Source organism: Diceros bicornis, chromosome 19, assembly GCF_020826845.1.
Source record: "Diceros bicornis minor isolate mBicDic1 chromosome 19, mDicBic1.mat.cur, whole genome shotgun sequence".
NCBI lineage: Eukaryota > Metazoa > Chordata > Mammalia > Perissodactyla > Rhinocerotidae > Diceros > Diceros bicornis.
In genome coordinates, this window is record NC_080758.1 from 14481302 (window position 1) to 14509022 (window position 27721).

Consider the following 27721-nt stretch of genomic DNA (forward strand, 5'->3'; position numbering starts at 1 on the left):
ATCTAAATGCCATCACTAATTTCTGTGAATAGGGCCTCTTAAATACCGTGCAAGTCCATCCACCTTTCTCCATCTCCACCACCACCACCACCACCACCACCACCACCTCCAGGCCTCTACCATCTCTCTCCTGGGGACTGCAGAGCTTCCTCACTGATTTTCCTGCATCCACCCTGATCCTGGTTCAACCCACTGTCCTCATAGCTGCCCAGAGCTCTTTTCCAGATCAGCCACAGCCTCCCTACCTTCCCATTGCATTTATCACCCTTCACTGCGGCCACAGGCGCAGGGTGACCTGTTTCCTCTCTGACTTCACTGAGCCCCACCTTTCCGCCTTATTGTAGGTTGAATTGTGTCCCCCCAAAAGATATATTCAAGTCCCAGCCCCACTCTCTATGAATGTGACCGTACTTGGAAGTAGGGTCTTTGCAGACGTAATCAAGTTAAGATGAGGTCACACTGGATTAGGGTGGGCCGTAATCCATACTGGATTAGGATCAGTCCTCCTGAGAAGAAAGAAATCTGGACGCAGACACGCAGAGGGGATGGCCATGTGGAGATGGACGCAGAGTTTGGAGTGACGAGTCTACGAGCCAAGGATTGCTGGCCACCACCAGAAGCCGGGAGAGAGGCGGGGAACAGTTTGTCCGTCAGAGCCTCCAGAAGGAACCAACCCTGCAAACACCCTGATTTTGGATTTCTGGCCTCCAGAACTGTGAGAGAGTAAATTTCTGTTGTTTTAGACCACTCAGCTTGCAGTACCTTGTTACAGCAGCCTTAGCAAACCAATACACCCTCTCTCACCTCCCTCCAGCCATCTGGCCGTCTAGAACATCATCTTAGGACCTCTGCATGTGCTCCTCCCTCTGCCTGGAATACCATCTCGTAGCCCAGCGTTTCTCAAACGTTAGTGTGCACAGCAATCATCTGGAAATCCTGTTACAAAGCAGATTCTGCAGGTTCCGGGTGAGGCCTGAGAGTTCTAACACTCACCCAGGTGGTACTGATGCTGCCACACTGGGGACCAGGGTGGAGGCCCTGACCCCTCCACGGCCAGCTGCTTCTCAGTCGGTCTCGGCTCAGAAGTGACATCCCCTGACCACCCCGGCTAAAGTGTCCCCGTCCCCCCGCAGCCACACCTCACACACTTCCCTCGGAAGCACGTACACCCTCGGGAATCGTCCTATGTGTCAGACACACACGACTGTTTCTATCATTCCCACAGGACGCGAGCTGCGCGGGAGCAGGGACTTCGTCCCTTCTTCACCGTCTCGGCTCAGTTTCTAGAAGAGGACGCAGCACGTGGCTCTCTGGAAATAATTTTTGAAAAGAAAAAGAAAGTCTGTCTTGTTCTTGGCACTGTCTCCAGCTGCTGGCACAGTACCTGGCAGGCAATGAACATTCAATAGCTATTTATTGGATGAAGAAATTAAAAAGTGAATGAACCGACCTTGGTGATAGTTTCTGATTGTCGAGCATGTACCGTGTGCCAGGAACTCTGCAAAGCCCCTTACCTGGGTTTTCCTAGTTTACGCCCTAGCCAACAAGGGGCATAACCACAGAGGAGCGCTACTGGGGCCCCTTTTCAATCATCACCAATGTTTTCTGGGCACCCACGATGTGCCGGTCTGTCCTAAGCACTAAGGATCCAGCAACGGACAAGACGACGGAAACCACCGCCTCGGGGCAGCTGCCGTCTAGCGGGGAGGGGTTGAAGGGAACAGATACGTAAGATAACGTGGTGGTGGCGAGGGGAGGTGGAGACAGTCAACGTAAGGAGGGGGCTGGGGAACGTGGGTACAGGTGGGGGGTCAGGGAAGGCTCCACATCTCAGTAAAGACTTGTGGGAGGTGAGAATCGAAGCCCAGAGAGGTTAAGCCACTTGCAACCGACGACTCAGAGATTGGAAGTGGCAGAGCTGGGACTCATCTGACTCTGGGGCCTGCTGTTTTTCATCTCAATGTTCTCCCACCTCCCATCTGCTGGAGCTTCCATCCTACCAGAAGGTGCATTAACGGTTTCAGTGGGTGTTGGATTTAACCTAGCTAAAAGTCCCTTCCCCCCCGCCCCGTGCACCCCCAGATGTCGTACCCGCTGCCCAGGTTCTGCTTCCTCGACAGCAGGTGGCTGCCTGCTGGGGCTGGGGTCACATTTTGCGACGCCAGCCGCGTGCACCGTGGCCACGCTGCAATGGTGAGGCCCCGCAGAGGCGCTTTCATAACTCCCTGGCAGCCAGCGCTCAGCATCGAGGGAAAGTCTGCCTGAGGCCAGGGGCTTGTCCTGGGGCAAACAGAGGCCAACATCTGGTTTGTGACAGGGTGGCCATCCAAAAAGCCACGGTAAGGCCTCTGGTCTAAAGTTTCCTGCCAGTAAAGACAGCCTTCTCCAAATTGATACTTCTTCAAATAGAGGTCAAGTGCTCTCCAAACCGACCTCCCACGGCAATCCTTGAACGCCTCGTAAGATCACAAACCCTCATCTGTCCCACTTAACGGGCAAAGAGCCTCGTAAAACGGCGCACCCTTCTCAGGTACCTGCAGGAGCGTTGGCGCGCTCCCTCAGAACATCGACTCCGCTCCTCTACTTACAATGCTGCCTGTTTCAAGTGTTTACCATCAGGAGTAAGGTTCCTTCCACAGACCTGTAAATTCCAACGGGGTCCATCTAATGTACCCCAGGAGGATGTGGGAATAACTCAGGCAAAGGCCACAGCTTCCCTTCAGATGTCTCCCACGTCGAGATCAAAGCCACCTCTTCCTCGGTCCCAAGAGCCATAACTCACCCCCCGCCCTAAAACCTCACGCTGCTTTTAAAGATTTGATGGTCTGAGCAGCTGCCGACCTCGGCTTTCACCTCAGCTGGATTTATTTCCCCGTCTCTGGCCAGCTCTTCCAATCTTTGTAGCTTAAATGATTCCAAAGTCCCAGAACGTAGGTGACATTCGTCCCCACTCCCACCATCACTAGTGGGTGTTTTTAAGCCTGTCTTAAAACTCGGAGGGTCATTCACATTCACAAAGCACATCCTATGTATTAGGTCAGCCGAAGGGACGGACGAAGCCTGCCGACCTGTCCTGAATATTCTGTGTTTACATTTTCTCCTTTCTCTACACAACGAAAGCATTTAAACCCAGGGGTTATAGGGCATGGACTCTGCTGATCAAGGTTAACATCACGGTGATACGACAGACCGATGCTGTGCAGCCCTGATAAGATGCACTGAGGGCACGACATCACTTGTGTGGTCTCCTTGTCCCAAATGCACAGCCTCAATCTAATCACGAGAAAATGTCAGATAAACCGAAATTGACGGACATGTGACAAAATGCCTGACCAGCGTGCATTAACGTGCCAAGGTCATGAAAGACTGCAGGTCAGTCACAGATTGGAGACCAGAAAAGGCATAACAACTAAATGCAAACTGGGATCCTGGAACAGAAAATGGACTTTTGTGGAAAAACTGGTGAATTTCAAATAAAGTCTATAGTTCAATTAAAAGCACTGAGCCACTGTTCATCTCCTGATTTTGGTCTCTGCACTGCCGTTTTGTAAGACGCCACATTAGGGGAAGCTGGGTGAAGGGTACACGGGAACTCTCCCCCATCTTTGGAACTTTTCTGAAACTCAAAATTTACTTTAAAACAAAAAGTTGAGAAAAGAAAAAGAACTCAGATTCTGACTGCTGGAGTTTGAATTTGCTACTTACTGGCTCCATGACCCTGTGCAAGTTACTTAACCCCTCTGTGCCTCAGTCTCTCCATCTGTAAAATGGGTATTAAACACAGCACCCACCTCACAGGGTCATTGTGAGAATCAAATGAATTAATACACAGAACGTGTTGAGAACCATAACTGGTGCTCAGAAATGCCGGAACACGTGTCATCCACTGTTAGTATCATGATTCTTATTGCCCTCACTTTCCGCTGCTTCTCTTTTGTTGGGAGAGAACAAGGTGAAATATGTACAGCAATTCAGTTTCCTCTAACAGCAACCCAAGCTGGTACATTTCATAACGTCTGTCAGGGAACTGCTGCATAGTATTTTTAAAACTGACAAAACTTAATAATTTCACATAAAAATCCAGATTTGGGGCTTCTATTTGAACAAAGAAGGGAAGGCAGCTCTGGAAAACCGGGCCCACTTTCTCACATGCAATCACACACTAGAAATGAGTAGTGGCTGCCCCTCTCACATGGAGCATGTGCTCTCCATGTGACCACACTCCCCACCCCTCCCTATTGTCTCCCCAACACTGAGGATAAATCCTATCATCCTTGGCCTGATATCTTTCTTACAGTTAAAAAATGTTTCCGTGTATTTGGTTGGCTGAATAATGGCCCCCAAAGATGTCTATGTCCTAATCCCCAGAACTTGTGAATATGTTACTTTACATGGCAAAGGGACTTTTCAAATGTGATTAAGTTAAGGATCTTGAGATGGGGAGATTATCCTAGATTATCCAAAGGAGCCCAATGTAATCACAAGGGTCTTAATAAGAGGAAGGCAGGAGGGTCAGTGTGAGAGAGGCACTGTGATGACGGAAGCAGAGGTTGGAGTGACGTGCTTTGAAAACGGAGGAAGGGGCCACAAGCCAAGGAAAGCAGGCAGCCTCTAGAAGCCGGAAAAGGCAATGAAATGGATTCTCCCCTAGAGCCTCCAGAAGGAACGCAGCCCTGCTGACACCTTGAGTTTAGTGTTCTGACCTCCAAAACTATAAGATAATGAATCTGCATTGTTTTAAGCCACTAAGTTTGTGGTAATTTGTTACAGGACCATAGGATGCTAACACTGTACTCATGTCTCTACCAAAAATAAGAAAGAGAAAAATATAGTAGGGGCCACCCAATTTTTCTTAGGCTCAGCCCACTTTGCTCACTTGGGTGACCTGCCCTCTTCCCGTGGGCATTTGTATTTGCTGCCCCTGGACCACGAGCCTCATATTATGCATGCATTCATTCATTCATTCACTCCTTCATGCATGCTTGATAATCACTCACTGAGGATACAGTGGGGAATAAGACCGTCTCTGCCCTTAAGGATCTCACAGTCTAAGCGGATATTCAAGGGGATTAAATACAACATTTAAGCTTTGAAAAGAGAGAAATTGCATTTTTGAGAAATGCACAAAATAAATTTTAGAAAATGGACAAGCTGCCCCAAGGTTATTTTCATTTCATCTTCACAATAACCCGGTGCGAGGGGAGGAGGTAGATATCTTAAAATAAGGAAATTGAAGCTCAGAGAAGTTAAGTAACGTGTTTACAGTTGCACAGCCGGTAAGCGGCGAGCTAGCTCCAACAGGAGCCTGTGCTTGGTCCGTTTCTCCACCAACAGCTCAAATCTGTCGGAACGTCCCCCAGGAACACCCTGAGCTGCTGAACACCTGAACTCACTTTAACAGTCTGCTCCTAAGCAGTGGCACATTTTACAGTGACAAACCTGGCTCTAGCTCGGGCTGTTGGTGGCTGCAGCCACTTGGTGACACGTTCTGAGCAGAGGAAAGGCCTGGTCCAGAAAAAGCAGATCCCCACTGACTCCACACCTGGCTGGCAGGACTTGGACCCAATCCACCCCCAACACGAGCCTTCCGTGGCACTGGACATTTATACCAAGAGAGGGCACTCCAGTGGGCGGCCAACTGCTCTGTGCAGGGATGACGGCAGACTCGGTTGCTGTCATCCTCGGGCATGTCCACATGTTGGTTCCCCTCATCAACCATGAGGGCAGAGCCTGATAACTGCCCCCAGTGTTTGTTCTTTTCTTCTCTCTCATAGTAACAAAGCTCACAAGTTTGAACTGGGCCCACGGCCATGAATACCTCATCTCCCACCTTCCCCTGCAGCTCGGTGTGGCCAAGTGTCTTAGATTGGCCAATGTCCCGTGAGCTGACGTGTGGTGGGCAACACCTGGGTTGTGTGAGCCCACCGCCCCCTCCCCTGTGTCTGGACGATGACTGGTGTGAGCTGTCCTGGGTCATGCGATGAAGGCAGCAATGGGGATGGTGGAGCGACAAGATGGAAGGGGCCTGGGTCCCTAACTCTGCAGAGCTGCTTACACCCGACTGTTACGCAAGAGAGAAATAAACTGCTATTGCCTTGAACCTTTGTTAATTTTGGTCTTTGTTACAGCAGCTGAGCACACACCCTAAATTCCCAAATCCTCACACGCACTGATGCCAAACAACGCTCTCAAAGACGGAGCCCTGCCCATTTCCTGAGAAAAGTGCTCTTGGTTCTACAGCAATTCCACTGCTCACGTAGACGTCTAGGAAAAGGAGCTGAGGAAAAGGAGAGGGCAGCCCCAGACAAAAGTTCCTTCCAGTGACAAATTCACAGGAACACTGCCTTCCAGCTACTCTGGAAGCTTGTAAGAAGCTTTGAAGACAGAAGGTGGTGGGCTGCCTTCAAATATGGCTGCCAAAAGTTTCTCCCATCCCTGTATGTGAATGCTACTCCTCCCGTCTGGAGCTCGGGCCTCTTTCCCTCCTCCCTGAATCTGGGCTGGCCTTGTGACTGGTTTTGACCAATAATGACATGTGGCAGAAGCGATGTTCCGGAACTTCCAAGCCCAGGCCTTAAGAGAGCTGGTAGTTTCCCCTTTCTTTTTCTTGGAACCCAGCCGCCATGCTGCAAGGAAGCTGGCTGGACACCTGGAGGAGGAGAGGCCTTTGGAGAATCAAGGTGCCCGGCCTCCAGCAGCACCAACTGCCAGACGAGCGAGCACGGCCCTCCTGGACGTCACATCTGGACGTGGTGTATGAGGGACCCCAGGCATCACCAGGGAGAACAGAAGTCAACCCAGCTGAGCCCAGTCAACCCAAGAAGCAGAGAAATAATACACTGTTGCTGGGGTGCTTTGTTACACAGCAATAGCCAATCCACACGCAGGCACTGTTTTATTTCTCTTTGTATCTCCCCGGCCCAGTTACTGTTCCTCAACGGCCCTGTGCTCTTCGTTCACAGCAACCCCCACAATTGCAATGATGTAATTAGTGGATGTCTGCTGACATCACATTTAAGTAGCAGGAAGTGTGCTCTTGGGAGGTCCTCAGACCTGGACTCAGTAGCAGGCTCTGCCACTCCCGGCTGTGTGGCCTTGGGCAGGTCACTTTACCTCTCTGGGACTCAATTTGCTCATTTACAAAATGGGAGAGCTATCAGTACTTATCTCACGGGGCTTTTGTGAGATGAAATGCGAGAAGGTCAGTCAGGCACCTGGCACGGAGTCTGGCACACAGCACGTCCTCAATATATATTTGTTGAGTGAAGGAATGAAAGCATCGGCATAACAGAGTTCTACAAATACGCGACGGCTGAATGATGCAGCTGCTCAACGTCACCTCAGCAAGGACCTGGCCTGACCACCCAATGAAAGGTGCACTGGTTGTCCCCACTGCCACATCCCTAATCCCCCTACTCTACTCTGTTCTTCACCCATAGCGTTTATCACCCTACAATATGATGTACTTACCTATTCTATTACCTCCATTGGTTTCTGTCTGTCTTTCCCTCCACAAAAATAGAGTTTTGTCCATTTTGTTCCCTGATGCATCTCCAGTGCCTGGAACAACACCCAGCACACAGCAGGTGTCAACAAACATTTGTCGAACAAATGAATAAACGTAAGAAGTGTTCACGGGGGTCCACAGCTCTTGGAAGCGTGGACGCGAGCACACGGAAAGCAGCCCCATTAGAAGAAGGCCCTTCATCCTCTTGAGACACTTGAGCACTGTATGTTGAGAATGGCCCTGACGACGACACAAGTCTACGAAGACCTGATGTGATGGCACCCCCTGGAGTTGTACAAAACCAAACACAAAGCCCCGACGGGGAGGGCTGTGCTGATAATGGTGCCCAGCTCTGCTCCACACCAGCAGGGACCATGAACACCTTCCCAAGGCCCTCTCTCCAAAATCACGGATTTAGGTCTGCGGTGAAAGAGATTTTCTATCTCTGGACAACTTCACTGGGATCCAAAAACCTCCAGACTTGCAAAAATGAGACCATTACTCAAAACCTGCCCAACATGGATCGGGAAGGCGTCAACTTCTGTTGACATGCTCATGTGGGACAATGACGCAGGCGCTGATACAATAACCATAAGAGAGAGCTTCTCATGTACCGGGACAGTCTCTGTGAGCTTTGTGTATATTAACTCATTTAACCCTCATAACAATTCTCTGAAGTGGGTAATATCCTCAGTCCACTATACAGATGAGAATACTGTGGAACAGAGAGGTTAAGAAACTTGTCCAAGGCCACCTAGCTAGAAAGTGATGGGAAAAATGCTAAGTCAGGCCAGGTCAGAAATGAAAGGAGAGTGGGCTGGCCCCGTGGCTTGGCGGTTAAGTGCACGTGCTCCGCTGCTGGCAGCCCGGGGTTCGGATCCCGGGCACGCACCGAAGCACCGCTTCTCCAGCCATGCTGAGGCCACGTCCCACATGCAGCAACTAGAAGGATGTGCAACTATGACATACAGCTATCTACTGGGGCTTTGGGGGAAAAAAATAAATGAATAAATAAAATTATAAAAAAAAAAGAAATGAAAGGAGAAACACCACCTTATGAGCGCAGCATCATAGGAAGGAGGCTGGCAGGCCACGGGAACAAATGTGGGCCACGGGCAGCTGGGGAGAAGTAAGGCCAGCTCCAAGGCCACTTCCTGTCCTCGGCTGTGGCTGGAGGGCACCTGACACATTCTTCCTGAGACTTCTATGTGACCTTCCAGGCCGAACGCTTGCCTTCCCCTTTTAAAACATTCCCTTTGCATGGGTTCCCTGCCTCTGCCTCCTGTTGTATTTAAATATACATCTGCACCGTGGTGAACTTTCATTCCCCTGGAATAAGTTTGCCAGTAAAAACAAAAGTGGCCTCAACATGTAGAAGTTCACAGAGAAGCCCTTTTATGGAAAAATATAATATCCAAGCTTTTGGGCACTGAGCTCCGTAAGGGAGAGGAGGACGAATATTCATTTATCACAGCTCTATAGAGCTAGAAGGGGTCTGAGGGATTAACCCTCCCACTCTTCTCTCTCTCCTTTTCTTCTTTAAGTATTTATACTTGCCTGACGGTTGCCTACCCAATATCCATTTCTTCCCTATTCTTGTTAAGAGAATCCACCTGGAATAGAAACACATCCAGGTAAAAAGAATCCCGTCTCTAGTCTCCCCTGAAGCCAAGGGGGGCCACATGACACAAATCCAGTCAATAAAACAAAACCTGAAAACTTCAGTTTTCCTAATCATGGCATTGTTGCTTCTTGATTCTCCTTTCTTCTGCCTGCCTGGAATATAGAGGTAAGGGCTGGAGGTAAAGCAGCCATCTTGCGATTATTAAGTGACAAGAATTAGCATGAAAGCTAGAGGGAAGCTGGGACACTGGGTTTTCTGTTGCCTGTGACTGAATGAACTCTAACTGATACTGTGAACCAGATGTCATGGGTCCTGTGAGATGAGGGATGGTTCCCACCATCTAGAAGCTCAAATATAGCCCAACTCCTGTACTTTATAGACGGAGAAACTGAGGATCAGAGACTGAATGACCAGGGTCAAATATGAATTTGTAACAGAGATAAGATGAGAACCCAGACTTATGTCCTAAGTCTAGTTTTGCTCCTTCTACTAGTCGAGGGGTTCCAGAGTGTGAGAGAAATCCCCAGTGGCGGTATAAAAGATAATTTTAGATGTTTCCCTTTTTATTCTCTTTTAACCCATCTCATAGGCAGCCTAGCTCAGAGGTTAAGAGCCTGGACTCTGGAGCTCGACTGCTTGGATCCAAATCCTGGCTTCACTACTCATTAGTTGAGTGACCTTGAAAATATTATGGGCCCTCTCTGAGCCTCAGTTTCCTCCTCTATAAAATGGACATGATAATTTCTGTATTATACAGTAGTTGTGAGCATTTAATGAGATAGGACCTGGACATGGTAAATATTAAATACATATTAATTATTGCCAGGTCAAGGAGAAAATCTCTAACACTCACTAATCTCTCTTTACAGCTGAGCAAGCACAGCCTTCAAGTTTGGAGCCTTGGCTAGAATTTAATAATACCAGTTTATTTTCAGTGAATTTATTTTTACCAATTCCTTCCATTTATGGCAAACAATGCTGGTTTTCCACTAAAGGCAGTGGAAAAATTTGTGCTATAAATTTGCCTTTTAAGATGGATTTATGTTAAGCCAACAGAAGTCTGTAAATTGAAAAAAATCAAATAATAGTACAGGTGGTACTTAGACGTGACAAAATCGTGAATAAGATATTTGAGGGCCTGAAGTTTGGGAGACACTTTCTAAACCCAGGGAGAAAACTCTGCAGCACCCACCCTGCCCATCCCCTCCCCTCCCTCGGCCAGAGCAGACACCACTAATTGACCCCTGCACGCCCTCCCACTGAGGCCGACAAGGCCACAGACATTTATTGAATGAAATTCACCAACGGCTTCCTCGTTGGTCCAGTGCTCTCGGACAGAATCCAGAACCCGACGCTGCAGCCTCGTGATGGGAAGAGCAGACCCGAGTGGGCTGATGGCAGCAGCTGAAAGGCTAGGAGTCCTGGTAGGTTTGGGGTTGGTTTTTTGTTCTGTTTTGCTTTTTCCTTTGCTGAGGAAGATTGGCCCTGAGTTAACATCTGTGCCCATCTTCCTCTACTTTATATGTGGGATGCCACCACAGCATGGCCGACAAGTGGTGAAGGTCCACGCCCGGGATCCGAACCTGCAAATCCAGGCCACTGAAACGGGGCGCACCGAACGTAACCACTATACCACCGGGCCGGCCCTGGGGTTGGGTTTTTACAATTTGTATAAAAAGTGTCGAATGTACATATACCCTTAGATGTACACAGACTATCTCGAGAAGGACGCCCAAGAGCTGGTGACAGGGTGCTTCTGGGGAAGAGTCGCGGCTGGCTGCAGAACACGGGGGGAGGAAGACTTAACTGTTACCTCCGTGCCATGTGCTTGTATCAACTATTCAAAAAACTCAATTAATATGTCATGAAAGGACAAGGCACCAGGAGGGGGGATTTTCTGGTGAGCTAGAGTTGCCAAAGTTTCTGGATTTCCTGAGGATCAGAGGGTCCTTTAAACAGTGGAGAACTGAAAGTGGGTTTGTGCAGAATTCCCCTCCCGGAGGTCAGAGCGGCAGCTGAGCTCCTGTCCTGCTCCAGCAGCTGGTGAGGGGGGTAGTGTCCACTTGTTGTTATCTGACTTCCCTGGGGGGTGGTTTCTGCCGCCAGCCAGGCCTAAGCTGCTTACCTGCAGGAGGCCATGGGTGTTTCTGCCCCCTCCGGCTCTGAGCACACAGCTGGCGGCACAACAAGGGTTGAGCTGGACCCTGGCTGTTCAGTGAAAAGCCCCAGGATCTCCCTCCCCTCCTTCTGCCCCTCAGACACTCCCATTTCTGGCCACATTTCAACAAAGTGATAACAGCATTGAATCCTGACCAGAAAGCCTGAGCTCAGACGCACGCTCCACTACGTCCTACCTGTGTGACCCCAAGCAAGTTGCTTAACGTCTCTGTGCCTTAGTCTCCTCCTCTGTCATATGAGGCTAATTTCAGTACCTACCTGTTGATACAGTTGCAGTTAACAGTGTAGTGCACCGAGAACAGTTACTGCCACGTGGCTGTGATTTGTACTGTGTGAAGACAGAGCAGGTAACGGAAAGGGAAAGGACAGAAGCATGGCGGCTGCACGTCCTGAGGGTCTCGGAGGACCAGGCCCAGCGCCGAGCCCCTGACTCTGCATTTTCCCATGAGTCTTCACGTCAGCTCTACAGGGTAGGGCTGCTATCTCCATTCTACAGATCAGAAAACCAAGGCTCAGGACGTGGAAGAAACTTGCCTGAAGTCCTGGAGACGGGTTCTAACCCGCGCACATCCTTCTTCAAAGACCACACTGTTTCCACTCCTCTACGGAACAGTATTTACAAACTGGGGAGACCTACTGGGGGCCACGAAATGAATCTAGCAGACGGAACCACCACTGTAAGAAAGATGAACTTCAGGACTTAAAATGGCTAACACTGGTCTGGGGCCCAGTCTGCACCAGGCTGAATGTTGCACGTCTATTAAGTGATTCAATCTTCACAACCACCCCAGGAAATACTGTTCCCATTTCAGAGATGAAGGAGCTGAAACACAGAGAAGTTAATCAATTTCCCACGGTCACACAGCTAACAGCAAAACCCTGATTTGAATGCAGGCAGGCTGGCTCCACAATCTGTATCCTTTATCACTGCAGGATACCCTGCCCCAAGAGAAGAGAAGAGAACTGAAAATACTAGCTGTCTCTCAGGTAGGGGGAGTGTTATTGTGTTGATACTTTCTTTCCATTATGTGTATATCCATATCCACGTGTTAAAATATAAACTGTATTCCTTTCTGTGGGTCTAGAACAGGAGACAGGCTAACATTTTTCCGTAAAGAGCCAGCTAGTAAATATTTTCTGCTTTAGCCATATAGTCTCTGTTGCAATTACTCTCCCACGATCTCGCTCTGCCCCTGCAGCGCCAAAGCAGCCATGGGCAATATGCAAATGAATGGGAGGGCTGTGTGTCGACAAAACTTTATTTGTGGATGCTGAAATTTGAATGGCACATCATTTTTATGTGTTGTGAAATATATCCTTTTGATTTTTTCCCCCAGCCGTCTGAATGTGTAACAACCATTCTTAGCTCTCGGGTTGTACAAAAAACAGGCGGTGGGTAAGACTGGGCCCGAGGGTCGTAGTTGGCCCACACCTAGTCTAGGTCACAAACATTTGAAACTCCCGGGTACAGAGCTTTTGTCCACACTTGCCCCCGTTTCTAGAAGTCTCTATTCTCTTTAAAAAGGCCCCCCAGGAGACAAATACTACGTGATTCTACTTCTTGGAGGTATCTAAAGCAGTCAAACTCTTAGAAACAGAAAGTTGAAGGGTGGTTGTCAGCGGCTGGAGGGAGGGCGAAATGGGGAGTTGTGCAATGGATCTAGTTTCAGTTTTGCAAGATGAAAACGTCCTGGAGATCTGCTGCACAAAAATGTGCATATCGTTAACACTACTGTACACTTAAAAATGGTTAGGATGGTAAATTTTATGTTTTTTACCACAATAAACACACACACACACAGGCCGCCCAGGGTTTCTTCTGGCCTCTGTGGATTTGTCCCAGGAGCATTTGTGGGGCAGAAGCAGCAGTTCATCTGTCTCACTGCTTGGCCGGGGACAGAAGAGGCCCTTCCCTGACCTCTGACCCTCCTGCCTAGGGCCACAGGAGCCACGATCTCCCAGCCTGGTCAGGACAGGGTCACAAATGGGCTGCTCACCACCCCCACCTTCCTCCTGGTCCATGTCCCTCCTCTCTCCTGGAGCACTACAGTCGCCTGGGCCCTGGTCTCCCTGCACCCAGCCCTCGTCTGCCTACAGAACACTCTCTACACGGTGGATCCTGCTAGAACATTCAGTGGGTTGAATTGTGTCCCCCCAAAAATTCATGTCCACCCAGAACCTCAGAATGTGACCTCATTTGGAAATAGAGTCTTTGCAAATGTAATCAAGGTAAGGAGCAAGGCGAGATCCTCTTGGATTAGGGTGGGCCCTAAATCCAACACGAGAGTCCTTGTGAGAGACAGAAAAGGACACAGAGACACTGAGGAAACCATGGGAGGATGGAGGCAGAGACTGGAGGGAGGCATCCATAAGCCAAGGAGCTCGTGGAGCCCCCAGGAGCTGGAGGAGCAAGGAAGGATCCTCCCCCAGAGCCTTCAGAGAGGGCATAGCTCTGCTGTGCCTTGATTTCAGACTTCTGGCCTCGAGAACCTCGAGAGAATATTATTATTATTATTTTTTTTGCTGAGGAAGATTAGTCCTGAGCTAACATCTGTGCCAATCTTCCTCTATTTTGTATGTGGGACGCCGCCACAGCATGGCTGCTGACGAGTGGTGTAGATCCACACCCGGACCCAACCCAGGCCACTGAAGCAGAGCGTGCTGAACCTAACCACTAGGCCACAGGGCTGGCCCCCCATTTTTGTTGTTTTAAGCCACTCAGCTTGTGGTAATTTGTTACAGCAGCCACAGGAAAGTGACACAGACACAAGTGTCACTTGCCCTTTCCAACCTCACTCCCCCTGCCCTTTCTGACCACACTCAAGGCAAGGCCACAGCCCCCCTACCCTGGTCCACCCGACCTGGCCCATCGCCAGCTCTTGGCCTCATCTCTTCCCTCTCCCCCTCCAGCCACGCTGGTCCCTTCGCTGCTGCTCAGATCTGCAGGCCTTTGCAGGTACAGTTCCTTCTGCCTGGAATGCCCTTCCCCAGAACTCCCTGGTGGGCTCCCCTCCTCTCCTTGGTCTCTGCTCAGATTCACCTGCTCAGCGAGGCTTTCCCCGACCCCCACCCCTACCTAACATCCCACCTGCTCCGTACCAGCCCAGTCCCCCCCACCCCACTGCTTTATTTTTCCACATGAATCCATGACTATCCGAAACACTATGAATTTTACTCAAAGAAAGAAGCTAATTTATTGTCTATCCCCCTGTTAGAATGTAAGCTCTGCAAGGACAGAGTTTTTCTCTGTTTTGTCACTGCTGTGACCCCACACCTGGCACATAGTGGGTCCTATGAATAAATATTTGTTGACTGATGAGCGTACGTGGCGAGCAGAATAATGCCCTCCCCCCATATCCATCCTAATCCCAGAATCTGTGAATATGCTGGGTTACAGGGCAAAGGGGAAGTAAGGCTGCAGATGAAATCAAGGTTGCTAACCAGCTGACCTTAAAACAGGGGGACTATCCTGGATTATCCAGGTGAGTTCAATGCATCTCAGGGTCCTTAAAAGTGGGAGAGGGATGCAGGAGGGACAGTTGGAGAGATGTAACCCCAGATCAGAGTGATGCGATGTGAGCAGGACTTGACCCACTGTTGCTGGCTCTGAAGGTGGAGGAAGGGGCCACAGGCCAAGGAATGCGGGCAGCCTCTAGAAGCTTGAGAAGGCAAGGAAACAGATTCTCGCCCAGAGCCCCAGGAGGAAGGCAGCCCTGCCAACACACTGATTTTAGCTCTGTGAGCCCCATATCTGACCTCTGACTTCCAGAACTGTAAGACATCAAATTAAGCCACTAATTTTGTGGTAATTTGTTACAGCAGCAATAGAAAACTAATTTAATAATCCTCATAAATAATAATAAGACCACTCATGAACATGCAGCCCTTTGTCTGTGCCACGCTCTATTCTTAGTGTCGTATGCGGACTGACTCATTTGATCCTAACAACAACCTGACAACAACACAGCTGACGAGGGAGGGACTCCCATGACCCGCAATTTACAAATGTGGAAACTGAGGCCCGAAAAAGTGAGGCTGCCTGCCTGTCCCACAGTGACTCCTGGTAGAGCGGGGATCTGAACTCAGGCCGTCTGAGCTCAGAGGCCACGTCTGAGCCCCCACACCTGGTTATGAGGGTTCCATGAGGTCCTGTGCGCAAAGCCTTAGAACCTACCAGAAGGAATAATTAAAGACAAGGACTTCTGACTCAGGCTGCCTGGAGGAGAATCCTGGGCAGTGCTGGGCCTGAGGCAAAAGGAAAAATGCAGGCTCCTACATGCCTTTACCAAAATATCATCCTATATTTTGAACCAACTGGGAAAGTTATTAAACACCCTACAATCAAACAGCATGACTATATATAAAGCCCTCTGTTGCCAAATCTGTTGGTATACTCCCACAGACCCAGCTGGCAGGACCCCAATGACTGTGTGTACTGGAACCATGGGATGATTGGAAGTGACTGTGTCCCTTGCCCAATAATGCAAAGTTGCAAAACAAACCAATATTCAACAGTCTGTCTTTATTTAAAATTTTGATACTTTGTGCATCAGAGTTTTTTTGCACTGACTTTGACTATTTAAAATATTGCATTAAAATATTTATCTTGATTACTGAGTTTTTGGTATCCCCTTAAATTTTGCACCTCGGAGAATGCCTTGCTTGCTTCACCTTATCCTGGCCCTAATCCTGTTCTGTCACTTTCCAGTTTGTGACTTCCTTCCTCAGTCTTCTCATCTGTCAGATGGCAATGAGCTTGCCCCAAGCGCTGGAGTGAAGACAGAGGGAGGAAATGCAGGCAAAGTGCTCAGCCTGGCGCCCGGCCCTGACGCCCTCATCCAGCGTTAGCTATTTTTACTATTATCCTGCACCTGTCACTAAATTGGCCATGGATTCAGGGTGGCCACGATGAGGTTGGCGGACACTAAATATTTGTCAAATGCTGGATATTAGGACACACTATTAGAGTCACCGCCTCGGGGCTCCGAGCTGCTGTCAGACAGAAGAGAACAGAGGCGCACGCTGGAAAGACATCTATTATGAATTTTTTTCCCCTCAGGGAGGAGGTGGCGGGTGGTGGCCGACAGAAGGGGCCGGTTTTAAAACAATAAAGTCAATTTGGTATGGTCTGTTCTGGTGTTTGCAGATCTTTGAAAGAGACATTGTGTGGCTCTGGGCTGGGGGTGTGGGGGCAGGAGGGGCTGTATTTATACCCTAAAGACTGAGCCCTGACCTTTGCTGCCCGCCTCTCCTTGTGGAACTTGCCGGGTCTGGACTGCCTCTGCCGCTGCAGTCTGAGACTGAGACTAATGCAAGCCAGCTGAGCAGCAGGGGCCTTGACCCACCTCCCTCGCTTGGGTGGTTTCAATTTTTGCAAAGCCCGGCCATCTCGGGGGCAGAACACAGCTCTCAGATCCAAGCCTCTTGCTGCTCAGGCAGGGACCCCGGGTGAGTGATGTTGAGGGTTGAATTGTGTCCCCTGAAAAGATATGTTCAACTCCTGACCCCTGGGACCTGTGAATGTGACCTTATTTAGAGATAAGGTCTTTGCAGATGTAATCAAGTTAAGATGAGGTCATACTGGATAAGGGTGGGACCTAATCCGACGACTGGTGGCCTTATAAGAAGAGGGAAATTTGGGCAGACACACAGGGAGAACACCACGTCTTCACTAAGGCAGACATCGGAACGTCAAGGATTGCCAGCAGCCACCAGAACCTAGGAGAGGGGCACGGAACAGATGCTCCCTCAGAACCTCCAGAAGGAACCAACCTTGTCAACACCTTGATTTCCAACTTCTAGCCTCCAGAACTGCGAGACAATACATTTACAGTTTTTAAAGCCACTGTTTGCGGCACCTTGTTATGGCAGCCTTAGCAAATGAATACGGGTCATCTTGTTGACTTGCTTTCATTCATCAGTTTTCTTTCCAACTATGGCAGGGCCAGGGCCGTGGGCACAGGGCAGCCTGACCTCTGAACTGCAAAATTTGTGGCTGCCTCCTGGCCCTGCCACTGGGAAGCTGGATCACTTTGGGCAGAGCATGTCCCCTCTCTGAGCCTCCACATCCATGCAAGGAAGATACCAAACTAGATTCCTGCATCTAGACTTTGCTCATATCCCTACTCCTTTATGCTTTTTACCATATTTTCAAACCATCTGTACTTGTTTTATTTAATATTTCCCTTAAATCAACTTTAGACTGACTCACATTTTTGTAAAACTTAGCTTTGTCCTAAGCTATAATATCTATAAAATCACTCATTATTTTTACTTAAATAAATTTGAGACAAAAACTTTATATCACTACTGTAAAGACAAAATCTTGCCAATGCCACTTGCCATTAATAATGAAAACAGAAAAATAGAAAATACATAGAAAACAAATGGTTTTAGTTCTAGCTAAATACCATTGTCTGCCAAAGGCCTTAAATGGGAGGTTTGCGCTCATTTGGTTAAAAATAAATATTTGCAAGGATTAGAGAGGCGTTAAAGACAGACTAGCACAAAATGGAGACTTTCTTACTCGCGTTACCATTGAATCAGAAAGACCGAAAGAGAAGAGAAAGGAGAATGGCTTCCTCACTATGTGAACCGACGACTTATACAGCCACTTTCATGGACCACATAAATTAATCTCTGTACCAATAAATCAGTCAGGAGAGGTTATGGTATGCTGTGGTAACAAACATCCCCACTATTTCAGTGGCTTAGATACAACCAAAGTTGATCTCTTGTTCATGCTATATGTCCACTGAGGGTCAGCAGGGTCTCTGGTCATGGGAGTCACTCAGGGGCACCAGTGATTCTAATGGTCACCCAAAGGCACATCCAGTGGTGACTCCAAAGGAGCACCCTCCAGTTTGAACACTGTCAGAGGGAAAAGAGCTCTTGGAGGGTGTTGTATTCTCATTGAATGCCCTGGCCTGGAAGTGACATGGTCATTTCCACTCTCAACACAGTGGCCAGAATTAATCAAGTTGCCTCTCCCCACAGCACTGCCCACCACAAGAAGGGCAAGGAATGCAATCCTGCCACTCTGGGTATTTGGGGTCACTCAAAGTCAAGAATATTACCAATGGCAGCCACAGTGACTCACCCAGACCTAGGGATGGGCCGACCTATATCAGCCCACATCAGGAGCGGGCAAACCACGGCCTGGGAGCTGGCCCCCCGTTTGTGTAAACAAAGTTTTACTGGGACACAGCCATGCCGTTTGTGTATGCATTGGCTACTGCAGCGTTCACGGTACAACGGCAAAGTTGAGTAGCTGTGACAGACTGTATGGCCTGGAAAGCCTAGTGTTTCCTATTTGGCCCTTTACAGAAAGCTTGCTGACCCCTGACCTAGAGGATCCTCCCATCCCTTCTAGAATACAATTTTGGGATTCTGGATTATCTCTAGTTGGTTTTGACATTTGCTTTTTCTTGGCCTCTATTCCTTTGTCCCTGAGTGACCAAAAATACTCCATGGACTTGAGTGCTCAACTTACATTAGAGATAACTCTTCAAAAAAAATTACAGAATTCGTCCAACACGACAGCTGATGTTTATCCAGCACATATTCTGTGCAGTTCATAAATACTAACTCCTTTCACCTCTACAACAATCCTGTAAGTCTGAACTACTGTCCTTCTGGCTGAAGGAGCTCAGGCACAGAAAGGTTAAGTAACTTCACCAAGGTCCCACAGCTTCTGAAGGGGGCGCAGCTGGAATCTAGACCTTGGCAGTCAGGCAGCAGAGGCCACACACTCACTTGGCCACTCTTGGTTCTGCTTCTTGAGACTGAAGTCTTTAGAACTCCTCGTTAATGCTACGAACAGTGAATAAAACACCTACCACGTCTAGTCAACTCTCGGAACCTATATAAATGATGAGAAAATTTCCCCAAAGAAAGTTCAGGTGTGAATCCCCTGCCTCTGTTCGATTTCTTCACAGCAACTCTATGTCCTGAGGACGTTTTACAGAGATCAATTAAGAAGGCTCTTCTCATCTTGAAAAGCCAGCTCCATTCCTTAGCCCACTGGCAGACAGAAGGGACCAAATATTGGGATGGGCACGTGACCCAGCCTGGGCCAATCACAGTCCGCGACCACAGGGGCTGGTTTCAGAACCCATCAGAGATCTTCTCTGGGATTGTTAAAACTGGAGCTGGGAGAGAGAAGCCTCTTTTCCTCCCTGGTCATAAAACTGAGAAGCTTTATGCCCCAAGGTGCAGAAGGCAGTGGTTCCAGCCTTGTGGAACCATCTGGAAGGACTCAGATGAGGAGAGAGAACCAGGTGTGAGAGGTTTGCGTCTCTGGTTCCAGGTACGTGGGGCCAGCTGCACTCACCCGGCAGGCGGTTTGCTTCCATGAGCCAACATGTGCCTTTTTAAATCCTAACGGAGTTCGAACTGGGTTTTGGTAACTTGCAGAAGAGTCTTGGGGTAGCTGGCATGACTGTGGAGAACATGAAGGACCAGAGAAGTACACTCATCTGTCCAAAGTCACACAGCAGTTAGCAGCAGACCAGGACCCACATCCTCTCCAGAATCATAATTCAAGCATGATTTCTACAAGATTCCATGCATTCTCCACGGCTATGATGTGCCTGTGGACCCATGGCCACGGCGGATCATGCTGTTGTCTGGGCATAATTATTAATGGTGTTCCGTTTCAGACTAAAAAAATGTCCAGGTTCAGGCAATAAATGATATGGGTCATTCTGACCATAGCACTATTACAAAGAAAGAAATGTCTTTTTTCTTCATTTTAACCTTGTCATTGACATTTCTTTCTGTCAGAAACTTCAGAGTTTCACCAAATAACATTTTATACATTTAATATATGTCCTTAAGAAGGAGGGAATAGTCAGACATGGCATAATGATGTGAATGCAGATATACTCGCTGTGCCATCATCTATTAGACCCAGGTCAGCACACTTTTCCTGTGCAGGGCCAAAGAGTAAATATTTCAGGCCACGAGGTCTCTGTTGAAGCGACCCAGCTCCGCCACTGTGGTGAGAAAGCAGCTGGAGACAACACGAACATGAATGGGCAGGGTGGTGTTCCAATAAAACTTTATTCATAAATACAGGCTTGGCCGGCCCCGTGGCTTAGTGGTTAAGTGCGTGTGCTCCAATACTGGCAGCCTGGGTTTGGATCCCGGGCGCGCCCCCGACGCACCGCTTCTCCGGCCATGCTGAGGCCACGTCCCACATACAGCAACTAGAAGGATGTGCAGCTATGACATACAACTATCTATCGGGGCTTTGGGGAAAAAAAAAGAGGAGGATTGGCAAGAGATGTTAGCTCAGAGCCAGTCTTCCTCAGCAAAAAGAGGAGGATTGGCATGGATGTTAGCTCAGGGCTGATCTTCCTCACAAAAAAAAAAATAAATAAAAAAAAAAATAAATAAATACAGGCTGCCGGCTGGTCAGCTGTAGATGTTTCTGTTTGTTTTTCTTCAGTGAAATAGAAGAGAAAATATCAGAGTGCAGAACACACATTAAGCGAGTGTTGTTTCTGTAGACCCTTTGTAACTAGTTGTGCACACAAATATCCCCACATGAAGTGTATACTGGGCTGTGATGTAGAAGGCCTTAGCGTGGACTGGGATCAAGAAAGGATGAATGTCACCGATTCCTAGGCCAACTGTCTCATTTTACAGATGGGAAAGCTGAGTCCCAGAGAGAAGAGTAAGTTATCCCTGATATCGTCCCACACTGGGCAAACCCCAGAAGATGAGCTTGCCAGCCCCTTTTAAGAACCTTCCAGGCCAGGGCCATTGGTCAGCCGTTCCAACGTGTAATATCAACAGTCCACATGATCAATGACCCCAGGGCAGGTCACAAGGCACGAGAGAAGTTAAAGCCTCAGCAACAGCAAATCCGAAGAATCTGGGCCTCCGAGGTCACAAATCCCACCCCCTCCCCCAAGGCGGAGTCCTGCTGCGCATCTTTGTAGCCACATCCCTATTCTGGTCCCAGGGGTCTGTAATGAGACCAGTCAGAGAAGCCTGGAGAATTTACAGGTCAGGCAGCTGACTGGGGCCCCAGGGCAGCAGCAGCTGGGAGAGCCCTGGCCTATGGTTTTGGGGGTCACACACTCCTTTTGAGCAGCCGGTTCTTGGAGACCACAATTTAGTGCTGGAGTAGCAGAGACGCAAGGTCTGGTGAGACCCGTGGGGCTTGCCGCAGAAACGGGCAGGGCGCCTTGGTTGCCACAACGGGAACAAACACACAGAGAGATGGGGGTCCCAGTACAAAGGAGCAGGGACAGCAAACGGCCCAACAATCAAAGTTCCAGTGCAGCTACCATACCCCAGGGGCAGAAAAGGGAGATTCAGAGCAGGTAAAAACAGGGAGATGTTGGCAACAATCTAATTGCCCATCCAAAGGGGAATGGCTAAGTATCACAGTGTATCCATAAGAATAACAATAGCCAACACTCATGAAGCGCTCTGACTGTCCCAGGCTCTGTCCTAAGTCCTATGCACATATTAGCAGCTCCACAATAGCCCATGAGGTCAGCTACTTCTATAGAACCCATATCACAGATTAGAAAATCAAGTGTTAGAGACGTTATTTGCCTAAAGTCACACAGCCAGTAAGGGGTGGTGCTGGGATTCATACCCAGGTGTCTGTTTCTCTACGGAGTACTAGGAAGCCGGAAAATAGAATAAGGTAGGTTTATTTGAACTGACTTGGAAAGATCTCCAAAACATGTTATTTAGTGAAAAATATAAAAGGCAATTTATAAAACAAGATGCACAGCAAGAGATTATTTGTTAAAAAAAGGGGGGAATTTTCCAGTTGTGGGAGGAAAAATACACACACACACACACACACACAAGTTCCAGAAAAATACACACTAATATTACTGAATGTGATTTAAAATAAATTTATGAAAAATTAAAAAGAGTATAAAAAGGCAGGTGGATTAAGGTCTGGAGGATTACGCTGCCTGCCTGGGGCACACGGAAACTACTGAATGTGAAATAAGGCAGAGAGAGAGAACAAGACCCTAAAGAACCAGACAAACTCCCTGCAAGTTCCCTCGGATCAAGGCTAGAGGTCTTGAGGGGGATCTGGGCTCTGGTCCCCCTTTACCAGCTGAACTTTTATGAGCAGACAAAATCTGACTTGTACTAAGGGTGCAAATTATGTGTCCCATAGCCTGGCCTCAGTCCTGACCGCGGCTTCTCTAAAAGTGAAGATGGATTTGCAGTGTCTGTCTGTTTGTCTGTGTCTCTCGCCTAATCAATGGCTCCCTGCCTGAGGCTGTGTTCCCCTCTCCCCAGATGCTCACCCCTTAATTATCTCTTTCAATTCCTGAGCAGAAGGCCCACTGCCCGGGCTGGGACCAGACTGGTTTCTCCCTTATCTCTAAGGAGTGGCCCTGGCAGGGACTTGTACCTGGAATAGGACCCTCCATTTTTGTCTGTAGTTTTTTGTTTTTGGGTTTGTTTTTGATTTCCTTTTCTTCCTCCCCCTACCCCCCTACAAGGATCAGAAAGATTTATTCTCAAAAAATTTTCAACAAATTTTTCAGACACGGACCTGGTGTGGGCTTAGTTCCTACTCCACTGACACTTTAGAAATAAAAATGAAAACAAATGACACCAGAGCAGACAATATCAAAGCCCCTCTCTGGTCTTTGTTCCTTTAAGAGTGAAAGGATAAGTTGAGATGATTCTAGAATTTTCTGAATGGAGTCCCAGGGACCTGGTAAGTGTTGTTACAGGCAAGTTCTGTGAATATTGGCTGCCTTGTGCCCCACCTAAAAGGACTGGAGGGAAGGGAGGACCAGGGATGGGGCATCACAGGAGAGACCTTCCTCCTGGTCTCCTGGCATCTTCCATGACCCCCCTATACTCCACTCACCCCACAGCAGCTGACTGGTCTTTCTAAGATGCAAACCAGATCATCTGCCCTGTTTTGGAAGCCCCGATGGCTGCCCGGTGCTCTCAAGACAAAATCCACACGCCTCCACATGGCCACATGGCTCCGCGAGGTCTGGCCTCACCCACCGACCAACCTCATCTTCCACCCATCTCCCCTTCGCGCACCAGCCACTCGGCCTCCTGTCTGCAGGGAATACTCATGACCCATGGCTGCTCTTCTTAATGCACATACCAGCTCTACTGTCACCTGCTCAGAGACCCTGCCCTGCCCTGCCTGCCCCCAAATTAGACCCTTCTTCCCCAATTTCTCTCTGCTAATCTCCCTGTTTATTTTCCTCAGAGCACTCAACACAGCCGACACCATCTTGTCATTGCTCATTTCCTCGCTCACTGTCTGCTACGGACTGAATTGTGTCTCCCTCCATTCATACGTTCAAGTCCTAACCCCTCTGTGACTGTATCTGGAGAAAGGCCGTTACTGAGGCAATTAAGTTAAATGGGGTCATAAGGGTGGAGTTCTAATCCAATAGGACTGGCGTCTTTACATGAACAGAGACACAAGAGATCTCTCCTCATGTGCACAGAGGAGAGGTCACGTGAGGACACAGCGAGAAGGTGGCCGTCTTCAAGCCAGGAAGAGAGCTCTCACCAGAATCTGCTGGCACCTCAGTCTGGGACTTCCCAGCCTCCAGAACTGTGAGCAAATAAATTTCTCTTGTTGAGCCCCCCGTCCATGGTATTTTGTTATGGCAGCTGCAGCAGACTAATACACTGTCTGCCTCCTCTCACTGGGATATAAATCCCATAAAGGCGGGGCTTGACTGCCAGCTCAGGGCTGTATGGCCGGAACGTGGCATGCTGCCTGGACAGAGCTGGTGCTTATGAGTGTTTGCTGAGTGAATGACAGATGGTCTTCCCTACACACACAGCCATATCTCCCCATGCCTGTACCTGCTGCTGCGTAAACCCGTGGTTCTCAAGGGTGTTGTGCTGCTAGGGGTGCCTGGAAACTTGTGGGGACACTTCTATTGGGGACACTAGTAGCATTTAGTGGGCAGGTGACAGGAGTGGTAGACATTCTGCAATTCATGGAATAGTCCAGCACAATGGAGAATTTTCCCAGGTGCCACCTGGCTTGTGAATATCTGACTAGACATTCGGGCAGGCGACGACGTGGCTGATTTAATGATCTGATTCTACAGCACAGGGGTTGGCCAACTATAGCCTGAGGGCCAAATCCAGCCCACCACCTGGTTTTGAAAATCACATCTTACTGGAAAACAGCCTTGCCCATCCATCTACACATTGTCCATGGCTGCTTTCAAGCTGCGATGGCAGAGTTACGAGTAATTGAGACAGAGACCTATGGCCCACAAAGTCTAAAACATTTATTATCTGGCCCTTTCACAGAAGAAGTTTACTAACCCTGTCCTAGCACATCAGTCTGTTTTAAACATGAATACAAAGGATTTTTTTCAGAATTTTGACATACATTCAACTTTGCAGGAACGCTACTGCAACATGTTCAACTGCCAGTGTACTATACCAGAATGTATTCAATTATTCTTAATTGAATATTCAACGGTATTCAATTATGCTACGTAGAAAACAAGAAAAAGAGATGGGATGGATGAAACTCATAAGAAGTGTTATATAAACGTAGTAAGCAAGTAACTTGTGAGATACGGGCAAAATTCTAAAGATGTGTTAAGAACAGAGAATAAGAAAGTTAGTAACCTTGTGTGACCTATTAAAAATAGAATAAATGGAATACGCGATAAAAAAGATGGAAGAGACACAAGTGTTACCTTTAGACAGAAAGGCGTGGAAGGAGCAGGGAGACTGTAAACAGTAAGGAGAACCCGTTCACGCCACCTCTACACTGACAGTTATGTCAGCCCCAAATTGGTGACAACCATTCTGGCGCCATGCTGGCCCCAAGTGCCCTCTGCCCTGGAAACATGGCTGAACGTCCTGGCTGCCCATCAGGGTAACCGGCGCGCTGCAGCGGGGCCAGGCAGAGCTGCCTCTGTGCGTCTCCCGTAGGGCGGGCGGGGGGGGGGGCTCCAGGCACCTCTCACTCGCTGAGCCCCTTGTTCAGCGTCAGCTCTGGTCCTAGTGACCCCACACACCATCATCGGGAAGGCTGATGGGGCTGAGAGAGAGACAGGACACACGCAGAGCCCAGGATCCAGGCCGTGTGGCTCTTTCACCGCCTTGCGCCCCTCGTTTCTCAGTTTGCTTTAAATCGGTTTAATAAACCATGATATCCGAGCATCTTAATTTGTTCTGTGAGCCTTATCCCTGTGACCTCTGGGATAACATGTCCCTGGAGGCTGTCACTGCATCAGGGCAATTTCCCGATGACACCCCCATTGTCACAGAAGGATGGCTGTCCTTTGTTCTGTTTGGATTTTACCAAGAGCTGTCTACTGTTATGGAAAGTCACGGTGCCGATGGCCACACGGCTGGTGATGTCTGTGTGGCCCTTGTAGCCCAACTCGTCAGTCACGTTCTCGTGGGTTCTCATGGGTGTGTCTGACTATTTCACCATGTGGTCTAGTGTGGTCATGTCTGGGCAGTTACATGTTCAAAAATATAGTTTATAAATTACCATATTTCTTTATTTTATAGTAAAGGCATTCCGTTTGACTTTAAAAAAATATGTAAGTAGGTTAAATTATATATGAATTAAATTTCAAGAAAGGAAAGGCACACTTTCTAGGATATTTGCTATAAAAAGGGGGCACTGGGTCTGATGGGGTTAAGAATCACAGAGTGTAAACAGCCCTGGTGTCCCAACTGCTCTCCACTCCAGGCCCCAACTACTCTCTGATGGAAACTGGGCTTGAAAATGCCTGGGCCCTGGAGAGATATAGACCAGGAGCTTCCCTCTCTCACAGTCTGGATGCTGGACAGGGAGCATGCCCACAGTCACGGTGCCCCTCCAGCCTTGCTCCATCTCCCTCATCCTCCACATACCTCCGTTCATACCCCACACTCGATCCAGCAGCAATTCCCATCAATTTCACTCAAAATACACCCAGAATCAACCACTTCTCCCCACCTCCCCACCACCCCTGAGCCAAGCCCCCATCATCTCTCGCCTGGACTAGTGGAGTCACCTCCTCACTGGTCTCCGGCTTTCATTCTTGTCCCCACAGTCCATTCTCCACATGGTGGCCCAAGGGAGCCTGTTAGAACTGAGACATATCATGTCACTTCCCTGCTCAAAACCCTCCACTGCTCCTCATCTCAGAGCAAAAGCCAAAGTTCTTTCAACAGCCTGCAGATCCTCCCTGAGTGGCCCTCTCCCTACCTCTCTCCCTCCCCGCTCACTCTACTCCAGCCAGGCGGGCCATCTTGACGTTCCTCAAGCACATGAGGCCTGGACTACTCTCCTCCACACGGCCACATAGCTCCTTCCTTTGCCTTTGCTCAACTCTCTCTTCCTCCATGAAGCCTTCCCTGATCACTCTATCTAAAAACACATTGCAAACCCCCACGCTTGCTTCTTTAGTCTTTCCCTTAACTCTCCTCACCATCTCACATATACATTTGACTTGCTTTTCTTATATATGATCTGTCTCCTACCCCAGAACGTCAGCTTCAGGAGGGTGGGGATCTTCTGTTTTGTTCCACACATATTTGTTGAATGAATCGATGAACTAATTCCACCAGCACCTCAGAGTCAGCCCCAGAGACAAGATACCAGGAGTTGTCTGCTGATGCTGGCAGTCACCGACATCAGTTCTCTCCACGATGTAGGACAGGGTTAGTTAGTAAAATGGCGGCCTCTGGGCAGAATCCAGTCTAGACGTGATTTGTTTGGTCTGCACAGTAATTCTTTTAATTTGTTGTCACCAATTTAAGTTTTTTAAATTGGGAAATATCTTAAGTTCCAGATTTCTGGTGGTGGTGGTGGTTTTTTTTTTTTGTGAGGAAGATCAGCCCTGAGCTAACATCTGCCAATCCTCCTCTTTTTGCTGAGGAAGACCGTCCCTGGGCTAACATCCTCTACTTTATATGGGACGCTGCCAGAGCATGGCTTGACAAGCAGTGAGTCGGTACGTGCCCGGGATCTGAACCCTGCGCTGCCACAGCGGAGCGCGCGCACTTAACTGCTACGCCACGGGGCTGGCCCATTTTTCTCCCCCCCCCCAACCCCCACAATTTGGAATAACTGAGCCACTGCATGGCAGCAATCAGCTTTAGCAGAACAAGGCTGGGGCTCCCAGTTCATCATAGGCCTCCTCCGGTCAGCCCCACACATTGACCTGGTGGGCTGGGCTCCCGAGGCGTCTTGGTCTGTGACCAGCGGCAGAGTGAAGAGAACAGGGTTGGAGCCAGAGTCGGTCTTGGCCCTGCTTCCCAGTACTTTATAGGTGCAATTTTACATGTGCTGTGCCATCATTTGATTATCGTCCGTCTCCCCACCCTGGGCTGTGAACTCCATGGGGGCAGGGACCACATCTGTCTTGCTCATCTCTGTGTTCTTAGCACCTGGCACAGGCCCAGGCACAGAG

The 27721-nt window shown here is 48.8% G+C and overlaps 1 protein-coding gene across 3 annotated transcripts in view; it reads right to left on the minus strand.

Moving 5' to 3' along the window:
• The window catches only part of EYA2 (EYA transcriptional coactivator and phosphatase 2), a 178204-nt gene that overhangs the window by 113806 nt on the left and 36677 nt on the right, over positions 1-27721 (minus strand). Inside the window, exon 3 of one of the 3 annotated variants that reach the window (XM_058562105.1) lies at positions 5955-5963. The exons of the other annotated variants lie outside the window; for them this stretch is intronic. Within the exon in view, the coding sequence (XP_058418088.1) occupies positions 5955-5963 (9 nt within the window). The remainder of the gene's footprint in view (positions 1-5954; positions 5964-27721) is intronic. 3 annotated transcript variants of the gene reach the window in all.